At 29.4% G+C, this 22,377-nt stretch overlaps 1 protein-coding gene and 3 pseudogenes across 1 annotated transcript; 2 read left to right on the top strand and 2 right to left on the bottom strand.

Moving 5' to 3' along the window:
• Nucleotides 1-5: 5 nt before the first annotated feature.
• Nucleotides 6-5,763, bottom strand: LOC136229814 (beta-glucosidase 14-like). Its single transcript, XM_066018699.1, has 12 exons — nt 5,726-5,763; nt 4,916-4,985; nt 4,741-4,810; nt 4,584-4,642; nt 4,434-4,509; nt 4,255-4,332; nt 3,426-3,513; nt 3,071-3,320; nt 2,649-2,763; nt 2,327-2,542; nt 1,793-1,895; nt 6-165 (listed from the first exon to the last, which is right to left on the bottom strand). Exons 1-12 carry the CDS (start codon nt 5,761-5,763, stop codon nt 6-8), a joined length of 1,323 nt encoding a protein of 440 aa, XP_065874771.1.
• Nucleotides 5,764-5,842: 79 nt separating this feature from the next.
• Nucleotides 5,843-9,459, top strand: LOC136229813 (beta-glucosidase 12-like; annotated as a pseudogene).
• Nucleotides 9,460-11,756: 2,297 nt separating this feature from the next.
• LOC136229811 (beta-glucosidase 12-like) lies at nt 11,757-21,338 on the top strand (annotated as a pseudogene).
• On the bottom strand, nt 14,649-18,607 carry LOC136229032 (syntaxin-73-like; annotated as a pseudogene).
• Nucleotides 21,339-22,377: the final 1,039 nt, after the last annotated feature.

Raw genomic sequence — 22,377 nt, 5'->3', positions numbered from 1 at the left:
GGGATTCATTGAACTTTAAGACTACAACCTTTGGGCTTTCCTTCTTGCAAAGGTAGTTTGACCATGGACATATACTTTTTCATCACCTCCCAACGTGCTTCAAAATTCCGGTGAACGGAATCCGGCTGGGCGTTTTCTGGCGAGAAAACAAGTGCCCAGAAATTTCTAAAAAAATTCCAGAAAATGTAAAACATTATTCCGATAAACTTTAATTCTTGGGTCGAAGCGGGATTTCTTACGATTTAGTCCCAATAAAAATTGTTCTTTAAACGATCAATTTCAAGTTGCTGTCATTATTGACAAATTGCCTCCTTCGTGGAAAGATTTTAAAAATATTTTGAGGCACAAAACAAAAGAATTTTCGATGGAAAGTTTGATTACTCGCCTCCGAATTGAGGAGGAAGCTCGAAAACAAGATTTAAAAGAGGAAGCGCTTATTGTTTCTAATAGCACTAAAAGGTCCACTGCGGTTCTGAAACCCACTCAAAAGAATTTTAAGAATCAGAACCACAAACCAATCCAAAACCGCAACACCCGAGTTAATTTGAATTGGAACCCTCAAAGGAACCAAAATAGGCCACAGCAACAACCACCTAGAAATGATGCTGCTTTCCTATGCTTTAACTGTGGAATGGCTCTAAAGCCAATTAATTACTTAGACGTGGAAAGCTACTCAATCTCAGGTATATTTTCAGATCTCTATAAATAGCCCATTGACAAACGCCACAAGGTATGCATTCATTCTTCAAACACATACTGTTTTCAAATTTACTTCCTTAAAGTAGATCACTGAGTTGAGCGGCCCCTCCCTAACTGTTTGTTGATTGTTTTAGGTCTTTTCAAGTCTGATCATGATCATCGTGTGGATTGAGAGACATCACTAATAGACTAATAGAGATAATATTATCATATTTTACTACAGTTCTAATTCATATGGTTATAAATTAAAATAAATGATGCTTTAAAGGCTTGGTCCATGAGATGAATTCGTATTAGCAAAGAGTTTTCTAAATAGTAAAAAAAATTGATTTTTGGACAAAACATGTGGCTGACACACCGGCCACACCTTATATATTCTAGTTTGAATCTCCTAGACATATTTCCTTCTGAAGTACTTTTGCAATTCTTTTTAGAACATCCCCCATTCTCGTTTTCCATTAGTTGATCTTTCACATATGTCATTACTATTTTCATTATAAGAAAGACAAAATCTCATGCTTTAGCTAAATTATTTTCTTCTTGAAACCACTCTTTAACCAATTTAGATAGGTAATAGTTTTGAAACATTGCTCATTGACATAACTAGCTTCACCATATGTACAAGGAGGTAAAGGTCATTTCTTCTCAAAATTTGTTCAATTGAGTGAAATATGAGGAAATAAAAGAAGGTTGATTGTCATTAGAAGAAGCTAAAATAAACTGAATGATGCAATTAGACATTATCCTTAGGAAAACCCATATTAACAGGAATACTTTATTATGCTTATTAATTTATGTTGTGTACATTGAACAAGTAAAAGAAGAGAGCCACGTAAGCTACTCTATACTAGTAACAGTAAGAAATTTTTTGAACCAAAATGATGATTGTTTTGGGTATCTTTTGAATCCATTTTTGAAGTCAACATGAACTATTCCAGATTTGGCTGTGTAGCCAGCTGTCCACTCAAAATTGTCTAAAAACGACCATGCTATGTACCCCTTTACGTTTACTCCAACCTTGTTCAAGTCATCAATTCATTTTTTTATCAACAAAATCACCATTATTGTTTTTTTTGTAATTTATAATACTCACCTTATTGCTTCAAGAGTGCGACTTAGATGACTATGAAAATATTCTATTCTCACTTTATCATCTTCCAAAATAGAACTTGTGTTATCTTTATGCTCAGCAACTCCTAATACAAAACAAAATAAATGTAAGAATATGAAATAATTGTTTATTATTCTTATGTGTGTAGTTGTTTTTTACCATTCTCTGTAATATAGATTACAGGGTCATTGTACTTGTTTCTGATGTAAAGTAGATAATATTGAAGCCCTTCTGGATAGATATACATCCAAGTACCCTGTTCAATTAAATTAGATTTAGGAACTTTAATTACTCTCTACATAATTAAATGATAACAATATTTAAAATTCTAATAAAAATATTTCAAGAAATAAAGAGTAGCATGATAAATAAAAAAGTCACTTTATGATACTTAAGTTTTATATTAATTTATAAATTATACCTCTATATGAGGACCAATTGGAATTAAAGTAAGTAATTTCTTTGATTAGAAAATAATAAGGTAATTTTAGTGAAGAAAAAAGTTGATTTACATACTTTTAATATCGATACAAGAGTCAGTGATGTAGTTCAAATTTTGAGTTCGACAAGGAGTATCAGCAATATATCTCGCAGTATAGTAATTGATTCCGATGAAATCATAAGATCCTTTAATCGTATTGGTTTCCTCCTTAGTAAAATTTGGTAATCTTTTTCCCACATTAACAATCATTTCTAGTGGGTAAGATCCAGAATATAGTGGCTCCATAAACCTTCAACAGAACAAAAAAGTAAATTCAGTTTCATTTTATTTTATTTTGATATACATATCCATATTTATATAAATTCAAACATAAATAAAAATAAATAAATACATATCAACCATATGTAAAAGCAAAACCTCGATCTGTTGCTAGTTGGTCTTTTTGTGAATTTGAGTATGGCACCATCCAGTTAGTATTTAGTGAAATTCCAATTTGACCTTTTTGCGAAATCTACAAAGTTTTAATTGAAAGAAATTAAATAAATTAATAAATATTTTATCATTTTATGTTTGTGAGTCTATTAAGCATGTTAGGTTTCCATAACTTACCTAATTAAGATGTTATTAGTAGAGTCTCGTACAATGGATTATTTATTTTATGATTTCTCTTTATGCTTGCATTCTAAGGATTTTTTTTGGCAAACAAGGAAATTATTATTAATTATGCTATAAAATTATAGTTTTACGAGTATTTATATTTTAAAAATGATTATTTATTTTATTTACACATTAATATTCAGAATGAATATAGATTTCACCTGATATTTTTCTTTATATACTTTGACCGCGGCAGCATGAGCAAGGAGTAGATGGTGTGCTACTATGTATGGTTCAACACTGGAATCACCTGCAGAGCATCTTGAACGATTTGAACATCTACCTGGAGCAAACGTTGCACTTGCATAACCTTGTTGTGCATACATCATTGGCTCATTTATAGTGACCCAAAGCTTTACTCGATCGCCAAATGTATTAAAGCACAACTCAGCATAATCACGAAAATTATCACTGTCATATAATAGGACAATATGAATTACGAGTTCTCACACAAATAATTAAATTAGATTAATATGAATAGTCGTTTCTCATACACATATTTAAAATTGTACTTACATAATTTTAGGGTTTAGAAAACCTTGATATTGATCTTCTATAACTTGTGGAAGATCCCAATGGAATAGAGTTACAATCGGGTTGATACCTTCAAAATGAACAAGTATTCATTATTTAATATATTTGTTTCCTTCTAAATGACATTTGGAAGAAATAAAGGTCAATTTATAAAATTTAAGTGTCAAAATTTGTCAAATAAAGTGAAAATATATCAAAGATTAAAGCACAGTCTAAGGTTTGTTAGCTATGGAAAAGATGGCCATTTTCTAAGAAATTTTTTCAACGAAATCGAAAGACATGACTTTTTGTTTAGTTGTATAAATTACTCAATTGAGGATTTAGAAAATAAGACTTTTTTTTGTCATATTTTATGCTCTAATACATTTTATACTTTATACGACCACTATTCACATATATTTTAATTCTTTTTCTTGCTTTTTACTTAGTCACTCCCACGTGTGTATGTATATATATATATATTATGTTCTTTTGGTTTTCATATATTTTACTATTTATAGTTTCTAATAATTTTATAAATAATAATTCTTATCACAATAATGTATTTATATTGTTGAATTTAAATAAAATTTTAAAATATAATAATCTTTAGTAAAAAAATATTTTGCACTAATTCGATATATAATAATGATTACTACAAAAAGAAATGAAAAAGAAACTATTTTGATTTTTTAATACACAAACTGGAAATAGAAATTGTTTCCTAGAACTAACCAAAATATTAGGCTTTAAAATTAGTAATGTATTACTTATTTAAAATTGTAAAGTAAATAAAATATATTAATAAGGGAAAGGGACATTGCTATTAAACCTTTTGATAATAGGTGATTAATGAGTTTATTATAGTGGTTGATGCCTTTTTTATTTACTCCTCCACGTTGCCCTCCTTCTAAATTATTGTACAAAATATAAGAGAAATAAAGTTAGAAAAAGTAACTATTTTTTTTTTCAAAAGAGCTAATAAATAAAAATATATAACGGTAAACTTACTAGGTAAAACTCTAGACCAAGAGATGGAAAATCTATAAATATCAAAACCTATGTCTTTTAGTATATGCACATCTTCCTGGTGAAATATACATGTATGTTATTAGATTAATTAAGAAATATATTTATGACGTATAAAAACAACATATCTACCTTGTATCTATGATACTGGTCAGTGGTAATACTAGCATTACTGTGGTCAGCTACAGAACCTGCACCATATCCAAATTTTATATTAAAAAATATATATACATTTTTTAAATAATCATAAAGTTTGAGTAGTTTAGGTTTGATTAAAAACATATGAAACTTGAGGATTTTTTAATGAAGGTATCCCATATGCATGGTCCTCTCCCGTCTTTAGTTGTTGCTCCTTCATACTATTCAATAAAAAAATATTAAACTTATGTGGAGTAATACATACTGACATCTTAATAAAATGAATATTTGGTTTAAAAAAATGAATATTATAATTAGTTATATACCTGATAAGCAGATGATCCTATCCCAAAGTCAAAGGATGCAGGAAAACTTGCTCGATTAATTGAAATATAACTTCATTCCCACAAGCTATAGTGGAAACTAGTAAATGGGTAATTATGTAAACAAGACATCCAATTTTCTTGTCGAATTCAATTTCAAAATCAAACATTTTGTTCGTGTAGAAGATGTTGAAGAATGTGTTTCTTTTTATAACAAGTGAAAACCTCAACTGATGTTTATTATTGTTAATGTATATGTTTATATACACAATTAGTGGAAGTCTATCGTAAGTTGTAACAACTAACATTATAGACATGGTTTCAGTTTCTATGCAAAAAATTAATTACAATATGACAACAAAACTATTCTATAATAAGAAAAATAATAATGATGATACAATAAATTCTTCATTAAAAACATTTCTTTTATAAATATAATTTGGATACATAAAACCCCTTATTAAATATTTCTCATTAATAACTAAATATTTAATTTGGCAAAAACTTAAAAAACTTTCCTCATTAATGTTGGTATATGTGTGTGTGTTTTTCTTTGTAGTGATTTGGAGAACATTAATGAGGAAAGTTTTTTTAAGTTTTTGCCAAATTAAATATTTAGTTATTAATGAGAAATATTTAATAAGGGGTTTTATGTATCCAAATTATATTTATAAAAGAAATGCTTTTAATGAAGAATTTATTGTATCATCATTGATATTTTTCTTATTATAGAATAGTTTTGTTGTAATATTGTAATTAATTTTTTGCATAGAAACTGAAACCATGTCTATAATATTAGTTGTTACAACTTACGATAGACTTCCACTAATTGTGTATATAAACATATACATTAACAATAATAAAAATCAGTAGAGGTTTTCACTTGTTATAAAAAGAAACACATTCTTCAACATCTTCTACACGAACAAAATGTTTGATTTTGAAATTGAATTCCACAAGAAAATTGGATGTCTTGTTTACATAATTACCCATTTACTAGTTTCCACTATAGCTTGTGGGAATGAAAATAATATTTCAATTAATCGAGCAAGTTTTCCTGCATCCTTTGACTTTGGGATAGGATCATCTGCTTATCAGGTATTTAACTAATTATAATATTCATTTTTTTAAACCAAATATTCATTTTATTAAGATGTCATTATGTATTACTCCACATAAGTTTAATATTTTTTTATTGAATAGTATGAAGGTGCAACAACTAAAGACGGGAGAGGACCATGCATATGGGATACCTTCATTAAAAAATCCTCAAGTTTCATATGTTTTTAATCAAACCTAAAATGCTCAAACTTTATGATTATTTAAAAAATGTATATATTTTTTTAATATAAAATTTGGATATGGTGCAGGTTCTGTAGCTGACCACAGTAATGCTAGTATTACCACTGACCAGTATCATAGATACAAGGTAGATATGTTGTTTTTATACGTCATAAATATATTTCTTAATTAATCTAATAACATACATGTATATTTCACCAGGAAGATGTGCGTATACTGAAAGACATAGGTTTTGATATTTATAGATTTTCCATCTCTTGGTCTAGAGTTTTACCTAGTAAGTTTACCGTTATATATTTTTATGTATTAGCTCTTTTGAAAAAAAAAATAGTTACTTTTTCTAACTTTATTTCTCTTATATTTTGTACAATAATTTAGAAGGAGGGCGACGTGGAGGAGTAAATAAAAAAGGCATCAACCACTATAATAAACTCATTAATCACCTATTATCAAAAGGTTTAATAGCAATGTCCTTTTCCCTTAATAATATATTTTATTTACTTTGCAATTTTAAATAAGTAATACATTACTAATTTTAAAGCCTAATATTTTGGTTAGTTCTAGGAAACAATTTCTATTTTTAGTTTGTGTATTAAAAAATCAAAATAGTTTCTTTTTCATTTCTTTTTGTAGTAATCATTATTATATATCGAATTAGTGCAAAATATTTTTTTACTAAAGATTATTATATTTTAAAATTTTATTTAAATTCAACAATATAAATACATTATTGTGATAAGAATTATTATTTATAAAATTATTAAAACTATAAATAGTAAAATATATGAAAACCAAAAGAACATAATATATATATATATACATACACATGTGGGAGTGACTAAGTAAAAAGCAAGAAAAATAATTAAAATATATGTGAATAGTGGTCGTATAAAGTATAAAATGTACTAGAGCATAAAATATGACAAAAAAAGTCTTATTTTCTAAATCCTCAATTGAGTAATTTATACAACTAAACAAAAAGTGATGTCTTTCGATTTCGTTGAAAAAATTTCTTAGAAAATGGCCATCTTTTCCATAGCTAACAAACCTTAGACTGTGCTTTAATCTTTGATATATTTTCACTTTATTTGACAAATTTTGACACTTAAATTTTATAAATATTTTGCATAAAATATTAAGATAAACAAGAACTCATGTTTAAAGACTTTTCCATAAATTGACCTTTATTTCTTCCAAATGTTATTTAGAAGGAAACAAATATATTAAATAATGAATACTTGTTTATTTTGAAGGTATCAAACCGATTGTAACTCTATTCCATTGGGATCTTCCACAAGTTATAGAAGATCAATATCAAGGTTTTCTAAACCCTAAAATTATGTAAGTACAATTTTAAATATGTGTATGAGAAACGACTATTCATATTAATCTGCTTTAATTATTTGTGTGAGAACTCGTAATTCATATTGTCCTATTATATGACAGTGATGATTTTCGTGATTATGTTGAGTTGTGCTTTAATACATTTGGCGATCGAGTAAAGCTTTGGGTCACTATAAATGAGCCAATGATGTATGCACAACAAGGTTATGCAAGTGCAACGTTTGCTCCAGGTAGATGTTCAAATCGTTCAAGATGCTCTGCAGGTGATTCTAGTGTTGAACCATACATAGTAGCACACCATCTACTCCTTGCTCATGCGGCGGCGGTCAAACTATATAAAGAAAAATATCAGGTGAAATCTATATTCATTCTGAATATTAATGTGTAAATAAAATAAATAATCATTTTTAAAATATAAATACTCGTAAAACTATAATTTTATAGCATAATTGATAATAATTTCCTTGTTTGCCAAAAAAAATCCTTAGAATGCAAGCATAAAGAGAAATCATAAAATAAATAATCCATTGTACGAGACTCTACTAATAACATCTTAATTAGTTAAGTTATGGAAACCTAACATGCTTAATAGACTCACAAACATAAAATGATAAAATATTTATTAATTTATTTAATTTCTTTCAATTAAAACTTTGTAGATTTCGTAAAAAGGTCAAATTGGAATTTCACTAAATACTAACTGGATGGTGCCATACTCAAATTCACAAAAAGACCAACTAGCAAGATCGAGGTTTTGCTGTTACATATGGTTGGTATGTATTTATTTATTTATATTTATGTTTGAATTTATATAAATATGGATATGTATATCAAAATAAAATAAAATGGAACTGAATTTACTTTTTTGTTCTGTTGAAGGTTTATGGAGCCACTATATTCTGGATCTTACCCACTAGAAATGATTGTTAATGTGGGAAAAAGATTACCAAATTTTACTAAGGAGGAAACCAATACGATTAAAGGATCTTATGATTTCATCAGAATCAATTACTATACTGCGAGATATATTGCTGATACTCCTTGTCGAACTCAAAATTTGAACTACATCACTGACTCTTGTATCGATATTAAAAGTATGTAAATCAACTTTTTTCTTCACTAAAATTACCTTATTATTTTCTAATCAAAGAAATTACTTACTTTAGGTGAACGAAATGGAATTCCAATTGGTCCTCATATAGAGGTATAATTTATAAATTAATATAAAACTTAAGTATCATAAAGTGACTTTTTTATTTATCATGCTACTCTTTATTTCTTGATATATTTTTATTAGAATTTTAAATATAGTTATCATTTAATTATGTACAGAGTAATTAAAGTTCCTAAATATAATTTAATTGAACAGGGTACTTGGATGTATATCTATCCAGAAGGGCTTCAATATTATCTACTTTACATCAGAAACAAGTATAATGACCCTGTAATCTATATTACAGAGAATGGTAAAAAACAACTACACACATAAGAATAATAAACAATTATTTCATATTCTTACATTTATTTTGTTTTGTATTAGGAGTTGCTGAGCGTAAAGATAACACAAGTTCTATTTTGGAAGATGATAAAGTGAGAATAGAATATTTTCATAGTCATCTAAGTCGCACTCTTGAAGCAATAAGGTGAGTATTATAAATTACAAAAAAAAAACAATAATGGTGATTTTGTTGATAAAAAAATGAATTGATGACTTGAACAGGCTTGGAGTAAACGTAAAGGGGTACATAGCATGGTCGTTTTTAGACAATTTTGAGTGGACAGCTGGCTACACAGCCAAATCTGGAATAGTTCATGTTGACTTCAAAAATGGATTCAAAAGATACCCAAAACAATCATCATTTTGGTTCAAAAAATTTCTTACTGTTACTAGTATAGAGTAGCTTATGTGGCTCTCTTCTTTTACTTGTTCAATGTACACAACATAAATTACTAAGCATAATAAAGTATTCCTATTAATATGGGTTTTCCTAAGGAAAATGTCTAATTGCATCATTCAGTTTATTTTAGCTTCTTCTAATGACAATCAACCTTCTTTTATTTCCTCATATTTCACTCAATTGAACAAATTTTGAGAAGAAATGGCCTTTACCTTCTTGTACATATGGTGAAGCTAGTTATGTCAATGAGCAATGTTTCAAAACTATTACCTATCTAAATTGGTTAAGGAGTGGTTTCAAGAAGAAAATAATTTAGCTAAAGCATGAGATTTTGTCTTTCTTATAATGAAAATAGTAATGACATATGTGAAAGATCAACTAATGGAAAACGAGAATGGGGGATGTTCTAAAAAGAATTGCAAAAGTACTTCAGAAGGAAATATGTCTAGGAGATTCAAACTAGAATATATATGGTGTGGCCGGTGTGTCAGCCACGTGTTTTGTCCAAAAATCAATTTTTTTTACTATTTAGAAAACTCTTTACTAATACGAATTCATCTCATGGACCAAGCCTTTAAAGCATCATTTATTTTAATTTATAACCATATGAATTAGAACTGTAGTAAAATGTGATAATATTATCTCTATTAGTCTATTAGTGATGTGTCTCAATCCACACGATGATCATGATCAGACTTGAAAAGACCTAAAACAATCAACAAACAGTTAGGGAGGGGCCGCTCAACTCAGTGATCTACTTTAAGGAAGTAAATTTGAAAACAATATGTGTTTGAAGAATGAATGCATACCTTATGGCGTTTGTCAATGGGCTATTTATAGAGATCTGAAAATATACTTGAGATTGAGTAACTTTCCACGTCTAAGTAATTAATTGGCTTTAGAGCCATTCGATTTTTACTTTTTCATAAGATTCGGTGTGTTATTTGGAAAAGGAGCATATCTTTGGAGTCCAGAATGCTCATTAGTTCATGTGTCCAGTTAGTTAAGCTTTATGCTAAAGTTTCTAGTTGATATGAGCCTATTTAAGGACTCTCCTCCCTAGGGATTCATTGAACTTTAAGACTACAACCTTCGGGCTTTCCTTCCTGCAAAGGTTGTTTGACCATCGACATATACTTTTTCATCACCTCCCAACGTGCTTCAAAATTCCGGTGAACGGAATCCCGATAGGCGTTTTCTGGCGAGAAAACAAGTGCCCAGAAAATTCTAAAAAAATCCAGAAAATGTAAAACATTATTCCGAGAAACTTTAATTCTTGGGTCGAAGCGGGATTTCTTACGATTTAGTCCCAATAAAAATTGTTCTTTAAGTTTATCCATTTTACAGGCTTCAACAATATATTGGGTCAAAAGGTTTTATACTTTTTATAACCGACAGTTATGAGAATCAAAGAGTTTTAAGCTTGTTGTAACCGATGATGGGTATAATGAACATTAATCTTCTTTTAATTAGAGGGTTTTAAGCTTTGTAACAGATATGAGAATCAAAAGGTTTTAAATTTTTTGTAACTGACAAATATAGAATGAAATGATTTGAAGTTTCTTTATAACCGATAAATATGGGAAGGGTTGTATGATTTTTGTAACCGACGATGGAGGGGATGAACATTAATCTACTTAAAAAAATTAAGATTTTTTTATTTTTTTACCTGTAATTTTATATCTAGTGTGATATTTTGTTATCAACTGTGTGTTTCACTATAATAGATTTTATAATTTTTACAACTCATCTATTGCTGACATGATATGTTCACATAATATGTTTTGCACTAAACTTTTATATATAGATAGAGATATGCGTTAGGGGCATAAGATTATGTACAAATTATTTAATGTTTTTTAATAATGACGATCTATAAAAATGCATCTAAAAAATTGTTGGTATATGTGTGTGTGTTTTTCTTTGTAGTGATTTGGAGAACATTAATGAGGAAAGTTTTTTTAAGTTTTTGCCAAATTAAATATTTAGTTATTAATAAGAAATATTTAATAAGGGGTTTTATGTATCCACATTATATTTATAAAAGAAATGCTTTTAATGAAGAATTTATTGTATCATCATTATTATTTTTCTTATTATAGAATAGTTTTGTTGTAATATTGTAATTAATTTTTTGCATAGAAACTGAAACCATGTCTATAATGTTAGTTGTTACAACTTACGATAGACTTCCACTAATTGTGTATATAAACATATACATTAACAATAATAAAAATCAGTTGAGGTTTTCACTTGTTATAAAAAGAAACACATTCTTCAACATCTTCTACACGAACAAAATGTTTGATTTTGAAATTGAATTCAACAAGAAAATTGGATGTCTTGTTTACATAATTACCCATTTACTAGTTTCCACTATAGCTTGTGGGAATGAAAATAATATTTCAATTAATCGAGCAAGTTTTCCTGCATCATTTGACTTTGGGATAGAATCATCTGCTTATCAGGTATTTAACTAATTATAATATTCATTTTTTTAAACCAAATATTCATTTTATTAAGATGTCATTATGTATTACTCCACATAAGTTTAATATTTTTTTTATTGAATAGTATGAAGGTGCAACAACTAAAGACGGGAGAGGACCATGCATATGGGATACCTTCATTAAAAAATCCTCAGGTTTCATATGTTTTTAACCAAACCTAAACTGCTCAAACTTTATGATTATTTAAAAAATGTATATATTTTTTTAATATAAAATTTGGATATGGTGCAGGTTCTGTAGCTGACCACAGTAATGCTAGTATTACCACTGACCAGTATCATAGATACAAGGTAGATATGTTGTTTTTATACGTCATAAATATATTTCTTAATTAATCTAATAACATACATGTATATTTCACCAGGAAGATGTGCGTATACTGAAAGACATAGGTTTTGATATTTATAGATTTTCCATCTCTTGGTCTAGAGTTTTACCTAGTAAGTTTACCGTTATATATTTTTATTTATTAGCTCTTTTGAAAAAAAAAATAGTTACTTTTTCTAACTTTATTTCTCTTATATTTTGTACAATAATTTAGAAGGAGGGCGACGTGGAGGAGTAAATAAAAAAGGCATCAACCACTATAATAAACTCATTAATCACCTATTATCAAAAGGTTTAATAGCAATGTCCTTTTCCCTTAATAATATATTTTATTTACTTTGCAATTTTAAATAAGTAATATATTACTAATTTTAAAGCCTAATATTTTGGTTAGTTCTAGGAAACAATTTCTATTTCCAGTTTGTGTATTAAAAAATCAAAATAGTTTCTTTTTCATTTCTTTTTGTAGTAATCATTATTATATATCGAATTAGTGCAAAATATTTTTTTACTAAAGATTATTATATTTTAAAATTTTATTTAAATTCAACAATATAAATACATTATTGTGATAAGAATTATTATTTATAAAATTATTAAAACTATAAATAGTAAAATATATGAAAACAAAAAGAACATAATATATATATATACATACACATGTGGGAGTGACTAAGTAAAAAGCAAGAAAAATAATTAAAATATATGTGAATAGTGGTCGTATAAAGTATAAAATGTATTAGAGCATAAAATATGACAAAAAAAGTCTTATTTTCTAAATCCTCAATTGAGTAATTTATACAACTAAACAAAAAGTCATGTCTTTCGATTTCGTTGAAAAAATTTCTTAGAAAATGGCCATCTTTTCCATAGCTAACAAACCTTAGATTGTGCTTTAATCTTTGATATATTTTCACTTTATTTGACAAATTTTGAAACTTAAATTTTATAAATATTTTGCATAAAATATTAAGATAAACAAGAACTCATGTTTAAAGACTTTTCCATAAATTGACCTTTATTTCTTCCAAATGTCATTTAGAAGGAAACAAATATATTAAAAAATGAATACTTGTTTATTTTGAAGGTATCAAACCGATTGTAACTCTATTCCATTGGGATCTTCCACAAGTTATAGAAGATCAATATTAAGGTTTTCTAAACCCTAAAATTATGTAAGTACAATTTTAAATATGTGTATGAGAAACGACTATTCATATTAATCTGCTTTAATTATTTGTGTGAGAACTCGTAATTCATATTGTCCTATTATATGACAGTGATGATTTTCGTGATTATGTTGAGTTGTGCTTTAATACATTTGGCGATCGAGTAAAGCTTTGGGTCACTATAAATGAGCCAATGATGTATGCACAACAAGGTTATGCAAGTGCAACGTTTGCTCCAGGTAGATGTTCAAATCGTTCAAGATGCTCTACAGGTGATTCTAGTGTTGAACCATACATAGTAGCACACGATCTACTCCTTGCTCATGCGGCGGCGGTCAAACTATATAAAGAAAAATATCAGGTGAAATCTATATTCATTCTGAATATTAATGTGTAAATAAAATAAATAATCATTTTTAAAATATAAATACTCGTAAAACTATAATTTTATAGCATAATTGATAATAACACTACAAAAAAATTGACTATTGGGGACTGTTAAAATTGTCCCCAAAAATCAGAAAAAAGGTCCCCTATTCTTTTGGAGACAATTTTTTTCGTCCCTTTGTTCCATCCCCTATGCGAGCGTACCCTATTCTATAGGAGAAAAAAATGATGACTCGTCCCCATTTTTTTAGAGACGATTGTCGTCTCCATTTTTTGGGACAATTATCGTCCACATTCTAAGAGACGATTATCGTCCTTATTTTTAGGGACGATTTTCGTCCCGTGTATAGGAGACGGTTTTTGTCCCTACTTTTAGAGGACAATTTTTTTGTCCCCAAAAGAAGGGGCGACTGTCGTCCCCATGTAAAGGAGACAAATTTTGTCTCTTCATTAAGAGACAAATGTCATCCCTATGGAAAAGGGACAACATTTATCCTAAAAATTATTATTAGGCGTTTTGACACCAAAAAAAAAAAAGCTAAAAGATATATGAATATTTGGATTGAAGAGAGCTACTTCCAAATCTCACAGCTGCTAAGAACATTTTCATTAGATATCTTCCTAGATAAGTGACATAAGAGCTTGATGTCAAAGTATTATACAACTGCATAAAGTTGACAATGTAAGTGCCTATGATTAGCATCTAAAATCAAAACTCAATTGATCCTAATAGTTGAAATTTCGGTATTGAAATATAATAATCCTACATCTTGCTATATAGAATTCTACTCATTCATCAATATATTTACAATATTTAACAAGATGCATGCTTGAATAACCAATGTCAATTACAGGCTACTAAAGATTCACAATGGATACTACTATACCAGCAGTGTAATCATTAAGAAAAACAAGGAAGAAATAGTGAATTACCTTGTCATCCATTTCATCCACCAATGGCTCGTCTGTCCATTTCCTGAAGACAAATTAGCAACCAGCTAACAAAAAAGAACTAGAACATTTAATAATTGTTAGAACTCCAAACATCAAGCTACACTGTCAAACCTCATTCACGTCATGAGCCATGTTTTTCAGAGTGTCTAACCCTTCTGCTATGACATCTAAGCCTTGATCCTGCATGAAGTCAGATATATATTATATTGATGAACAACTAATGTTATGTCGCCACCAAGAAAAGAAGTTCACACTAATTTCACTGATATGCTCCAACTAAACTATGGCAGATTGTTGTATTTTAACATATGGCAGTAAAACATAGTCTAAAGCATAGTTCTAAGATAAATAAATGCACAAGCTTGCCTGTTTCACTCTACGTGTCTTATACTCCTGCCTAAATCAGTCCAACTCTTCAGATAGCTGGAAATATTCATTAATAAAACAATTGGAGAATCATCGTGAGTATAATATTCATGAGGGTATACTTCAACAGTCAACTTCAAGACAGATTGATAAATTACCATAAGTGGAGTCAAATTTGATTCCAGCATGAGAAGTGAAAGGTGCCCAATCACTAGTTTGTTTAACTGGCCCGTACTTTCATCTGGTATTGCTTCAATCCTGTCTTTTAATGCAGAAACTAAATCGCTACGAGCCTTGTTATTCTCTTGAAAGCCCTTTGACCTAGAATAGAGAAATTTAAACTAATTAGCTGCTTCGTTTTCTTCTTCTCCGGGGATTTAAAAACTTGCCGGGAGCAATCAAATTTAGGACCACATCCAAACAGAAAATGTCAGAAAACTAGGGGGAAAAAGAAAAGAAAGCTATATGGCAGACCTTTTTGAAGGCAAGTCTCTATAATTTGGGAATTTCCTCCAGCAATCGAGCCTTTATTGTTCGTATCTTAGCCTTTATAGCAATACCAATTTTCTTCTCATTTATCTCCGCTACTGCCAACTCCGACTTCTACAATAATTTCCAATTTCAGAATTGAGAACTAGTACTTTTGTAGTCCACTGAAATCTTGCAGCAACAACCAAGAAAAAAAAGAAAAGGAAGAGGAAGAGGGGATAATTACTTCAATAGTAGCATCAAGGGCAGCCTCAACGATGCCGTAGAGCCGAGCAAAAGCACCTTGTGATGTTGGGATGATAAATCTACGAATGCCGCCAATTTTCGTTGATTTTACAATTACTTCAATCCCTGAAATGGCCTGCAAGCAGTTTTGAACAAAATTAAATCCATTTATATTATCTTTGTAATTCCACATTTCAATTCCAGTAGTTATTATTAGTGTTCTAAATTGACATCAAATTTTCCCATTCTAACTGTAAATCACAATATGTTCATCAAGTCCAATAGACTCTGGAGCTCTATAAGAATAATCATAAAACACTTTCAAATTAGTATATTAAAGCGACATGTATCAACATTTTAAGTGGAGTGCAATACACAAATTGGCCTATAAGATTCCAAAGATGAAGGAGCACAATAGCATACTTGTGGATTCAATACATCAATCTGATGGATAATGTTTTCCTGTCAACAATAGCATATTTGAAGCTGCTTTCAAATAGGCTTCCCTGGCAATGCAGGAGGTCCACTTGATACTGATTGATGCATTTTTCTAGTATCAGATGTTTATCCAAAATCATCAAATCCAATAGACTATGGAAGTTCTATAACAACCATCACAAACATGATTACTCATGAAATTAGTCCACGACTTCAAATTAGTAAATAAAACTAGCACGTATCAACATCAAAATGTATCAATTAAAACCAAACATCACCACAACGAATTCAATGACATTTTAAGACCATAAAATGCATCACATACTAGTCTATAAATGAAAAGAAGGAAACTGAACTAAGTAACCTATGGAAAGCAGCAAACACGAAAGCATTAATTAGCATATATATATATATAGATAGGAATCCAAACAAGAAAAGGAAAACTGACATGAGGGGCTAGCTCGGATTCATGCAGACTAGAAAGAGAATCATCCAATGGCCATAAAATAACAATAAAATTGTACACCTTTTGGTTCAGTTTTTGCTATTGGAACTCTTATAACTAGTTAACCTTAACATAATAACAATAAAATTGTACACCTTTTGGTTCAGTTTTTGCTATTGGAACTCTTATAACTAGTTAACCTTAACATAATAGCCATAGTATCAGAAATAAACACTCAAATAGCATGTGAAATTTCCAATCTCTATACTCATATTCATCCTTATCTGTGCATAAATAATTTGGATAGAGACCTCTAATTGAATATAAAAATCAAACACCAATTAGGATATTAATCAAATGTTGGCCATGAAAGAAGGTTAACAAATAGTCCTGAGTAACTCAACATACAACAAAAGGAATAAACTAAATGAACGTTTAGAAGAATGAAAAATACCCAAATCGTTGTTCCTATCTCCGCGGGATTCCTGAAAGTGTTACTTGCAGTCGCACTTCATAAAATACTTCGAAGCAACATCGTGAAACTAGTAAAACAAAAGAAGGGCAATATATACAACTCTAGTTAGCCAGATGCTAGAAATACAGTTGTGCAAAGAACAAGTCTGAATATTTAACAAACAAGAAACAAGATGAACCAACAATGACCCACATAGCCCAATCACTCACCCTATATTCACAGATAGCAACTATCTTCAACACAATAAGGGCATAATTATCTATGTATGGAACTATATCAATATCACCAAAATATTTTGCTTCTTTCTTTAGCTTTATATGTTTATTTCATTTCCATTTAGTTGAATAAAACATGGTGTTCTAGTGATCTATTAACATTTTCAATTGATAACAATTTTATTAGATTTACTAGTTTATAAAACCTTAGTTGGGGTGAGAGCATCCAAGACCTTAGCTTTCCAAATTAAATTCCCATACAAAAGAATATAAGAAATTCATATTGTAATATTTAGTAGAATCACATAGCTAGTGGTTCAAACATGTCTCACTATCATTTGATAACTGACTTAAAGACAATTAGATAAACACAAACCAAAATTTCAGCTGTTACCTAGCATATAAGCAGAGTTTGGGCAATAATAACTAAACCATTAGAATCAATTTGAAACAGAGACTATAGAAAGAATCATCTAGGTTAAAAATATTCCATCTCAATGACATTTTCCATTTCAGATTCAATGTGTTCTTATAGTGAATCTTTAACAAATAATATAGTAATAATAATATATTACAAATACTTTTAGCAATCAATATGCTAAAAGGACACTAAAATAGATCCATTAGAGGGAGACAAATATAAAAATAGTGAAACAAATATGTTACCTTACTAATACAACAATAAAAGATGAGATACAGAGCTTCTGATTTAGGAATGATGAAATTAACTAAAGAAATAATTATGTTCCAAAAAAATTAGTAGCATCCAAATATAAATTGAAGCATATAGTTGCAATTATTGCATACCATCACATGTTGCAATTATTGCATACCATCACATGGACACAATAAAAATATCCACACGCTAGCAAACTAAGATTCGGATAGAAAGACTGCCCTCAAATTAAATACGCTCTATCTCATTTTCAACAACCAAAAATAAAAAGTTTGTTCAAGCACCTAAATAGACATAATCTCAAGGTTACACGGATCCTTCATAGTAGCAAAAGACAATGTGTTCAATCTACCATGGTACAATTTCTCCTTGACTGCATCAAGCTACTATCTCGAAGTGCCAGTGAAAGAGGAGCACGTCGAGTGAAGAAGGAGCAGTTGGGAGGAATAGCTCGAACTGTCAAAGGGCTACACATACTAGCAGGTCGAAGACAAGACACGAGGACGAATAGCACTAAAGTTATTTTATTAGAGCCATGCCGGAATTTGGACTGGAACAGGGGAAATGGCTATTAGCAAAATTATTTAAACTATACTGAATTAAATTTTGTGCAAAGGAATAGCCACAATTTGACCGGCGGTAGGACTATATGTTCATAATTGGCAAATATCAAATTCATATATGCTTAAGAAGGAGGAATGAATGTAAGAAAATATTAGAATGTCCCCAATAAATCTGCCAAGTATAAAGTTTATTTTACATTTATAGGAGGAGGATCTCATGAGCTCCTTCAAAAATTCTAATCTAGATCCTCTACATCTTATGAAGAGGTAGGTAGTACAAAGAAAGAATCAATATATATATATATATATATATATATATATATATATAGGAATGTATAGTTTTAAGCATACAGCTGTGTAAAAAAGAAGAAACTAAGAAATTAACCATACCATCTAGAATTATGAAAATTCAACAAGTTTGCACACTCAAACAAGGCCTTAGTTGTCATCTCCTTTTCCAACCTCCAAATATAATTCAAAACCACTAAATGTTCAGTAATGGCAACTTCAGTATTCTGCTTATTGGAAAAAAAAATTAACGTTTTTATAAGGCTGGTTCTGTGATTCTGTCAAATCTTTGCTAATAACATCAGGAAATCAATTCTTCAAATTAAAACAAAAACCCTAACATGCGATTGACCTAAAATTGTTCAAAACCCTAAAAAAATCAATTCATAAAATTAAAAAACAAAAACCTGTTGTTCAAAAACTTGTTGCTCCACACACAGCTTCTATCGTTAGTCACCAGAGATACCAGTAGAGGTGTGCCTACCGGTAGACTAGAGAAGAAGGGAAGAAGATAGAAGGATCAGGGGAAGGGAAACAGGGAGAGAGCGAGCTTGGATTGAGGGAGCGAGACGAGTTTGATCGCACCGAGAGGGGGAGAGAGAGAAGCGGTGGAGAACTTGTGTCTACGAAAGAGGGATTTTCAATTTGAAGAATTTTTATTTTACTGAATTTCTTTGATTTTGTTTTTGGGGGGAGTTGTTCCCGCTGATTATTTTGGGACAATTAATGGAGATATATTTTTATATAAACACTCTTCAATTTATATTTGTCTCCTATTCTCACGTTACAAAGAATTGGGCACTATATTATCATTTGTCTTCCTTACAAATTTAACAATATAATTTGAGGACAATATAATTCAATTGTCTCTAACTATTTGTACCCAAAACTCCATTTTCTTGTAGTGTAATTTCCTTGTTTGCCAAAAAAAATCCTTAGAATGCAAGCATAAAGAGAAATCATAAAATAAATAATCCATTGTACGAGACTCTACTAATAACATCTTAATTAGTTAAGTTATGGAAACCTAACATGCTTAATAGACTCACAAAAATAAAATGATAAAATATTTATTAATTTTTTTAATTTTTTTCAATTAAAACTTTGTAGATTTCGCAAAAAGGTCAAATTGAAATTTCACTAAATACTAACTGGATGGTGCCATACTCAAATTCACAAAAAGACCAACTAGCAACAGATCGAGGTTTTGCTTTTACATATGGTTGGTATGTATTTATTTATTTATATTTATGTTTGAATTTATATAAATATGGATATGTATATCAAAATAAAATAAAATGGAACTGAATTTACTTTTTTGTTCTGTTGAAGGTTTATGGAGCCACTATATTCTGGATCTTACCCACTAGAAATGATTGTTAATGTGGGAAAAAGATTACCAAATTTTACTAAGGAGGAAACCAATACGATTAAAGGATCTTATGATTTCATCGGAATCAATTACTATACTGGCGAGATATATTGCTGATACTCCTTGTCGAACTCAAAATTTGAACTACATCACTGACTCTTGTATCGATATTAAAAGTATGTAAATCAACTTTTTTCTTCACTAAAATTACCTTATTATTTTCTAATCAAAGAAATTACTTACTTTAGGTGAACGAAATGGAATTCCAATTGGTCCTCATATAGAGGTATAATTTATAAATTAATATAAAACTTAAGTATCATAAAGTGACTTTTTTATTTATCATGCTACTCTTTATTTCTTGAAATATTTTTATTAGAATTTTAAATATTGTTATCATTTAATTATGTACAGAGTAATTAAAGTTCCTAAATCTAATTTAATTGAACAGGGTACTTGGATGTATATCTATCCAGAAGGGCTTCAATATTATCTACTTTACATCAGAAACAAGTACAATGACCCTGTAATCTATATTACAGAGAATGGTAAAAAACAACTACACACATAATAATAATAAACAATTATTTCATATTCTTACATTTATTTTGTTTTGTATTAGGAGTTGCTGAGCATAAAGATAACACAAGTTCTATTTTGGAAGATGATAAAGTGAGAATAGAATATTTTCATAGTCATCTAAGTCGCACTCTTGAAGCAATAAGGTGAGTATTATAAATTACAAAAAAAAAACAATAATGGTGATTTTGTTGATAAAAAAATGAATTGATGACTTGAACAGGCTTGGAGTAAACGTAAAGGGGTACATAGCATGGTCGTTTTTAGACAATTTTGAGTGGACAGCTGGCTACACAGCCAAATCTGGAATAGTTCATGTTTACTTCAAAAATGGATTCAAAAGATACCCAAAACAATCATCATTTTGGTTCAAAAAATTTCTTACTGTTACTAGTATAGAGTAGCTTACGTGGCTCTCTTCTTTTACTTGTTCAATGTACACAACATAAATTAATAAGCATAATAAAGTATTCCTGTTAATATGGGTTTTCCTAAGGATAATGTCTAATTGCATCATTCAGTTTATTTTAGCTTCTTCTAATGACAATCAACCTTCTTTTATTTCCTCATATTTCACTCAATTGAACAAATTTTGAGAAGAAATGGCCTTTACCTTCTTGTACATATGGTGAAGCTAGTTATGTCAATGAGCAATGTTTCAAAACTATTACCTATCTAAATTGGTTAAAGAGTGGTTTCAAGAGGAAAATAATTTAGCTAAAGCATGAGATTTTGTCTTTCTTATAATGAAAATAGTAATGACATATGTGAAAGATCAACTAATGGAAAACGAGAATGGGGGATGTTCTAAAAAGAATTGCAAAAGTACTTCAGAAGGAAATATGTCTAGGAGATTCAAACTAGAATATATATGGTGTGGCCGGTGTGTCAGCCACGTGTTTTGTCCAAAAATCAATTTTTTTTTTACTATTTAGAAAACTCTTTGCTAATACGAATTCATCTCATGGACCAAGCCATTAAAGCATCATTTATTTTAATTTATAACCATATGAATTAGAACTGTAGTAAAATATGATAATATTATCTCTATTAGTCTATTAGTGATGTCTCTCAATCCACACGATGATCATGATCAGACTTGAAAAGACCTAAAACAATCAACAAACAGTTAGGGAGGGGCCGCTCAACTCAGTGATCTACTTTAAGGAAGTAAATTTGAAAACAGTATGTGTTTGAGGAATGAATGCATACCTTGTGGTGTTTGTCAATGGGCTATTTATAGAGATCTGAAAATATACCTGAGATTGAGTAACTTTCCACGTCTAAGTAATTAATTGGCTTTAGAGCCATTCGATTTTTACTTTTTCATAAGATTCGGTGTGTTATTTGGAGAAGGAGCATATCTTTGGAGTCCAGAATGCTCATTAGTTCATGTGTCCAGTTAGTTAAGCTTGATGCTAAAGTTTCTAGTTGATATGAGCC

The sequence above is a fragment of the Euphorbia lathyris genome, chromosome 5 (genome assembly GCF_963576675.1).
Source record: "Euphorbia lathyris chromosome 5, ddEupLath1.1, whole genome shotgun sequence".
NCBI classification, from domain to species: domain Eukaryota; kingdom Viridiplantae; phylum Streptophyta; class Magnoliopsida; order Malpighiales; family Euphorbiaceae; genus Euphorbia; species Euphorbia lathyris.
The sequence above is the reverse complement of the archived record's forward strand: the minus strand, read 5'-3'. Positions and strand labels throughout refer to the sequence as shown.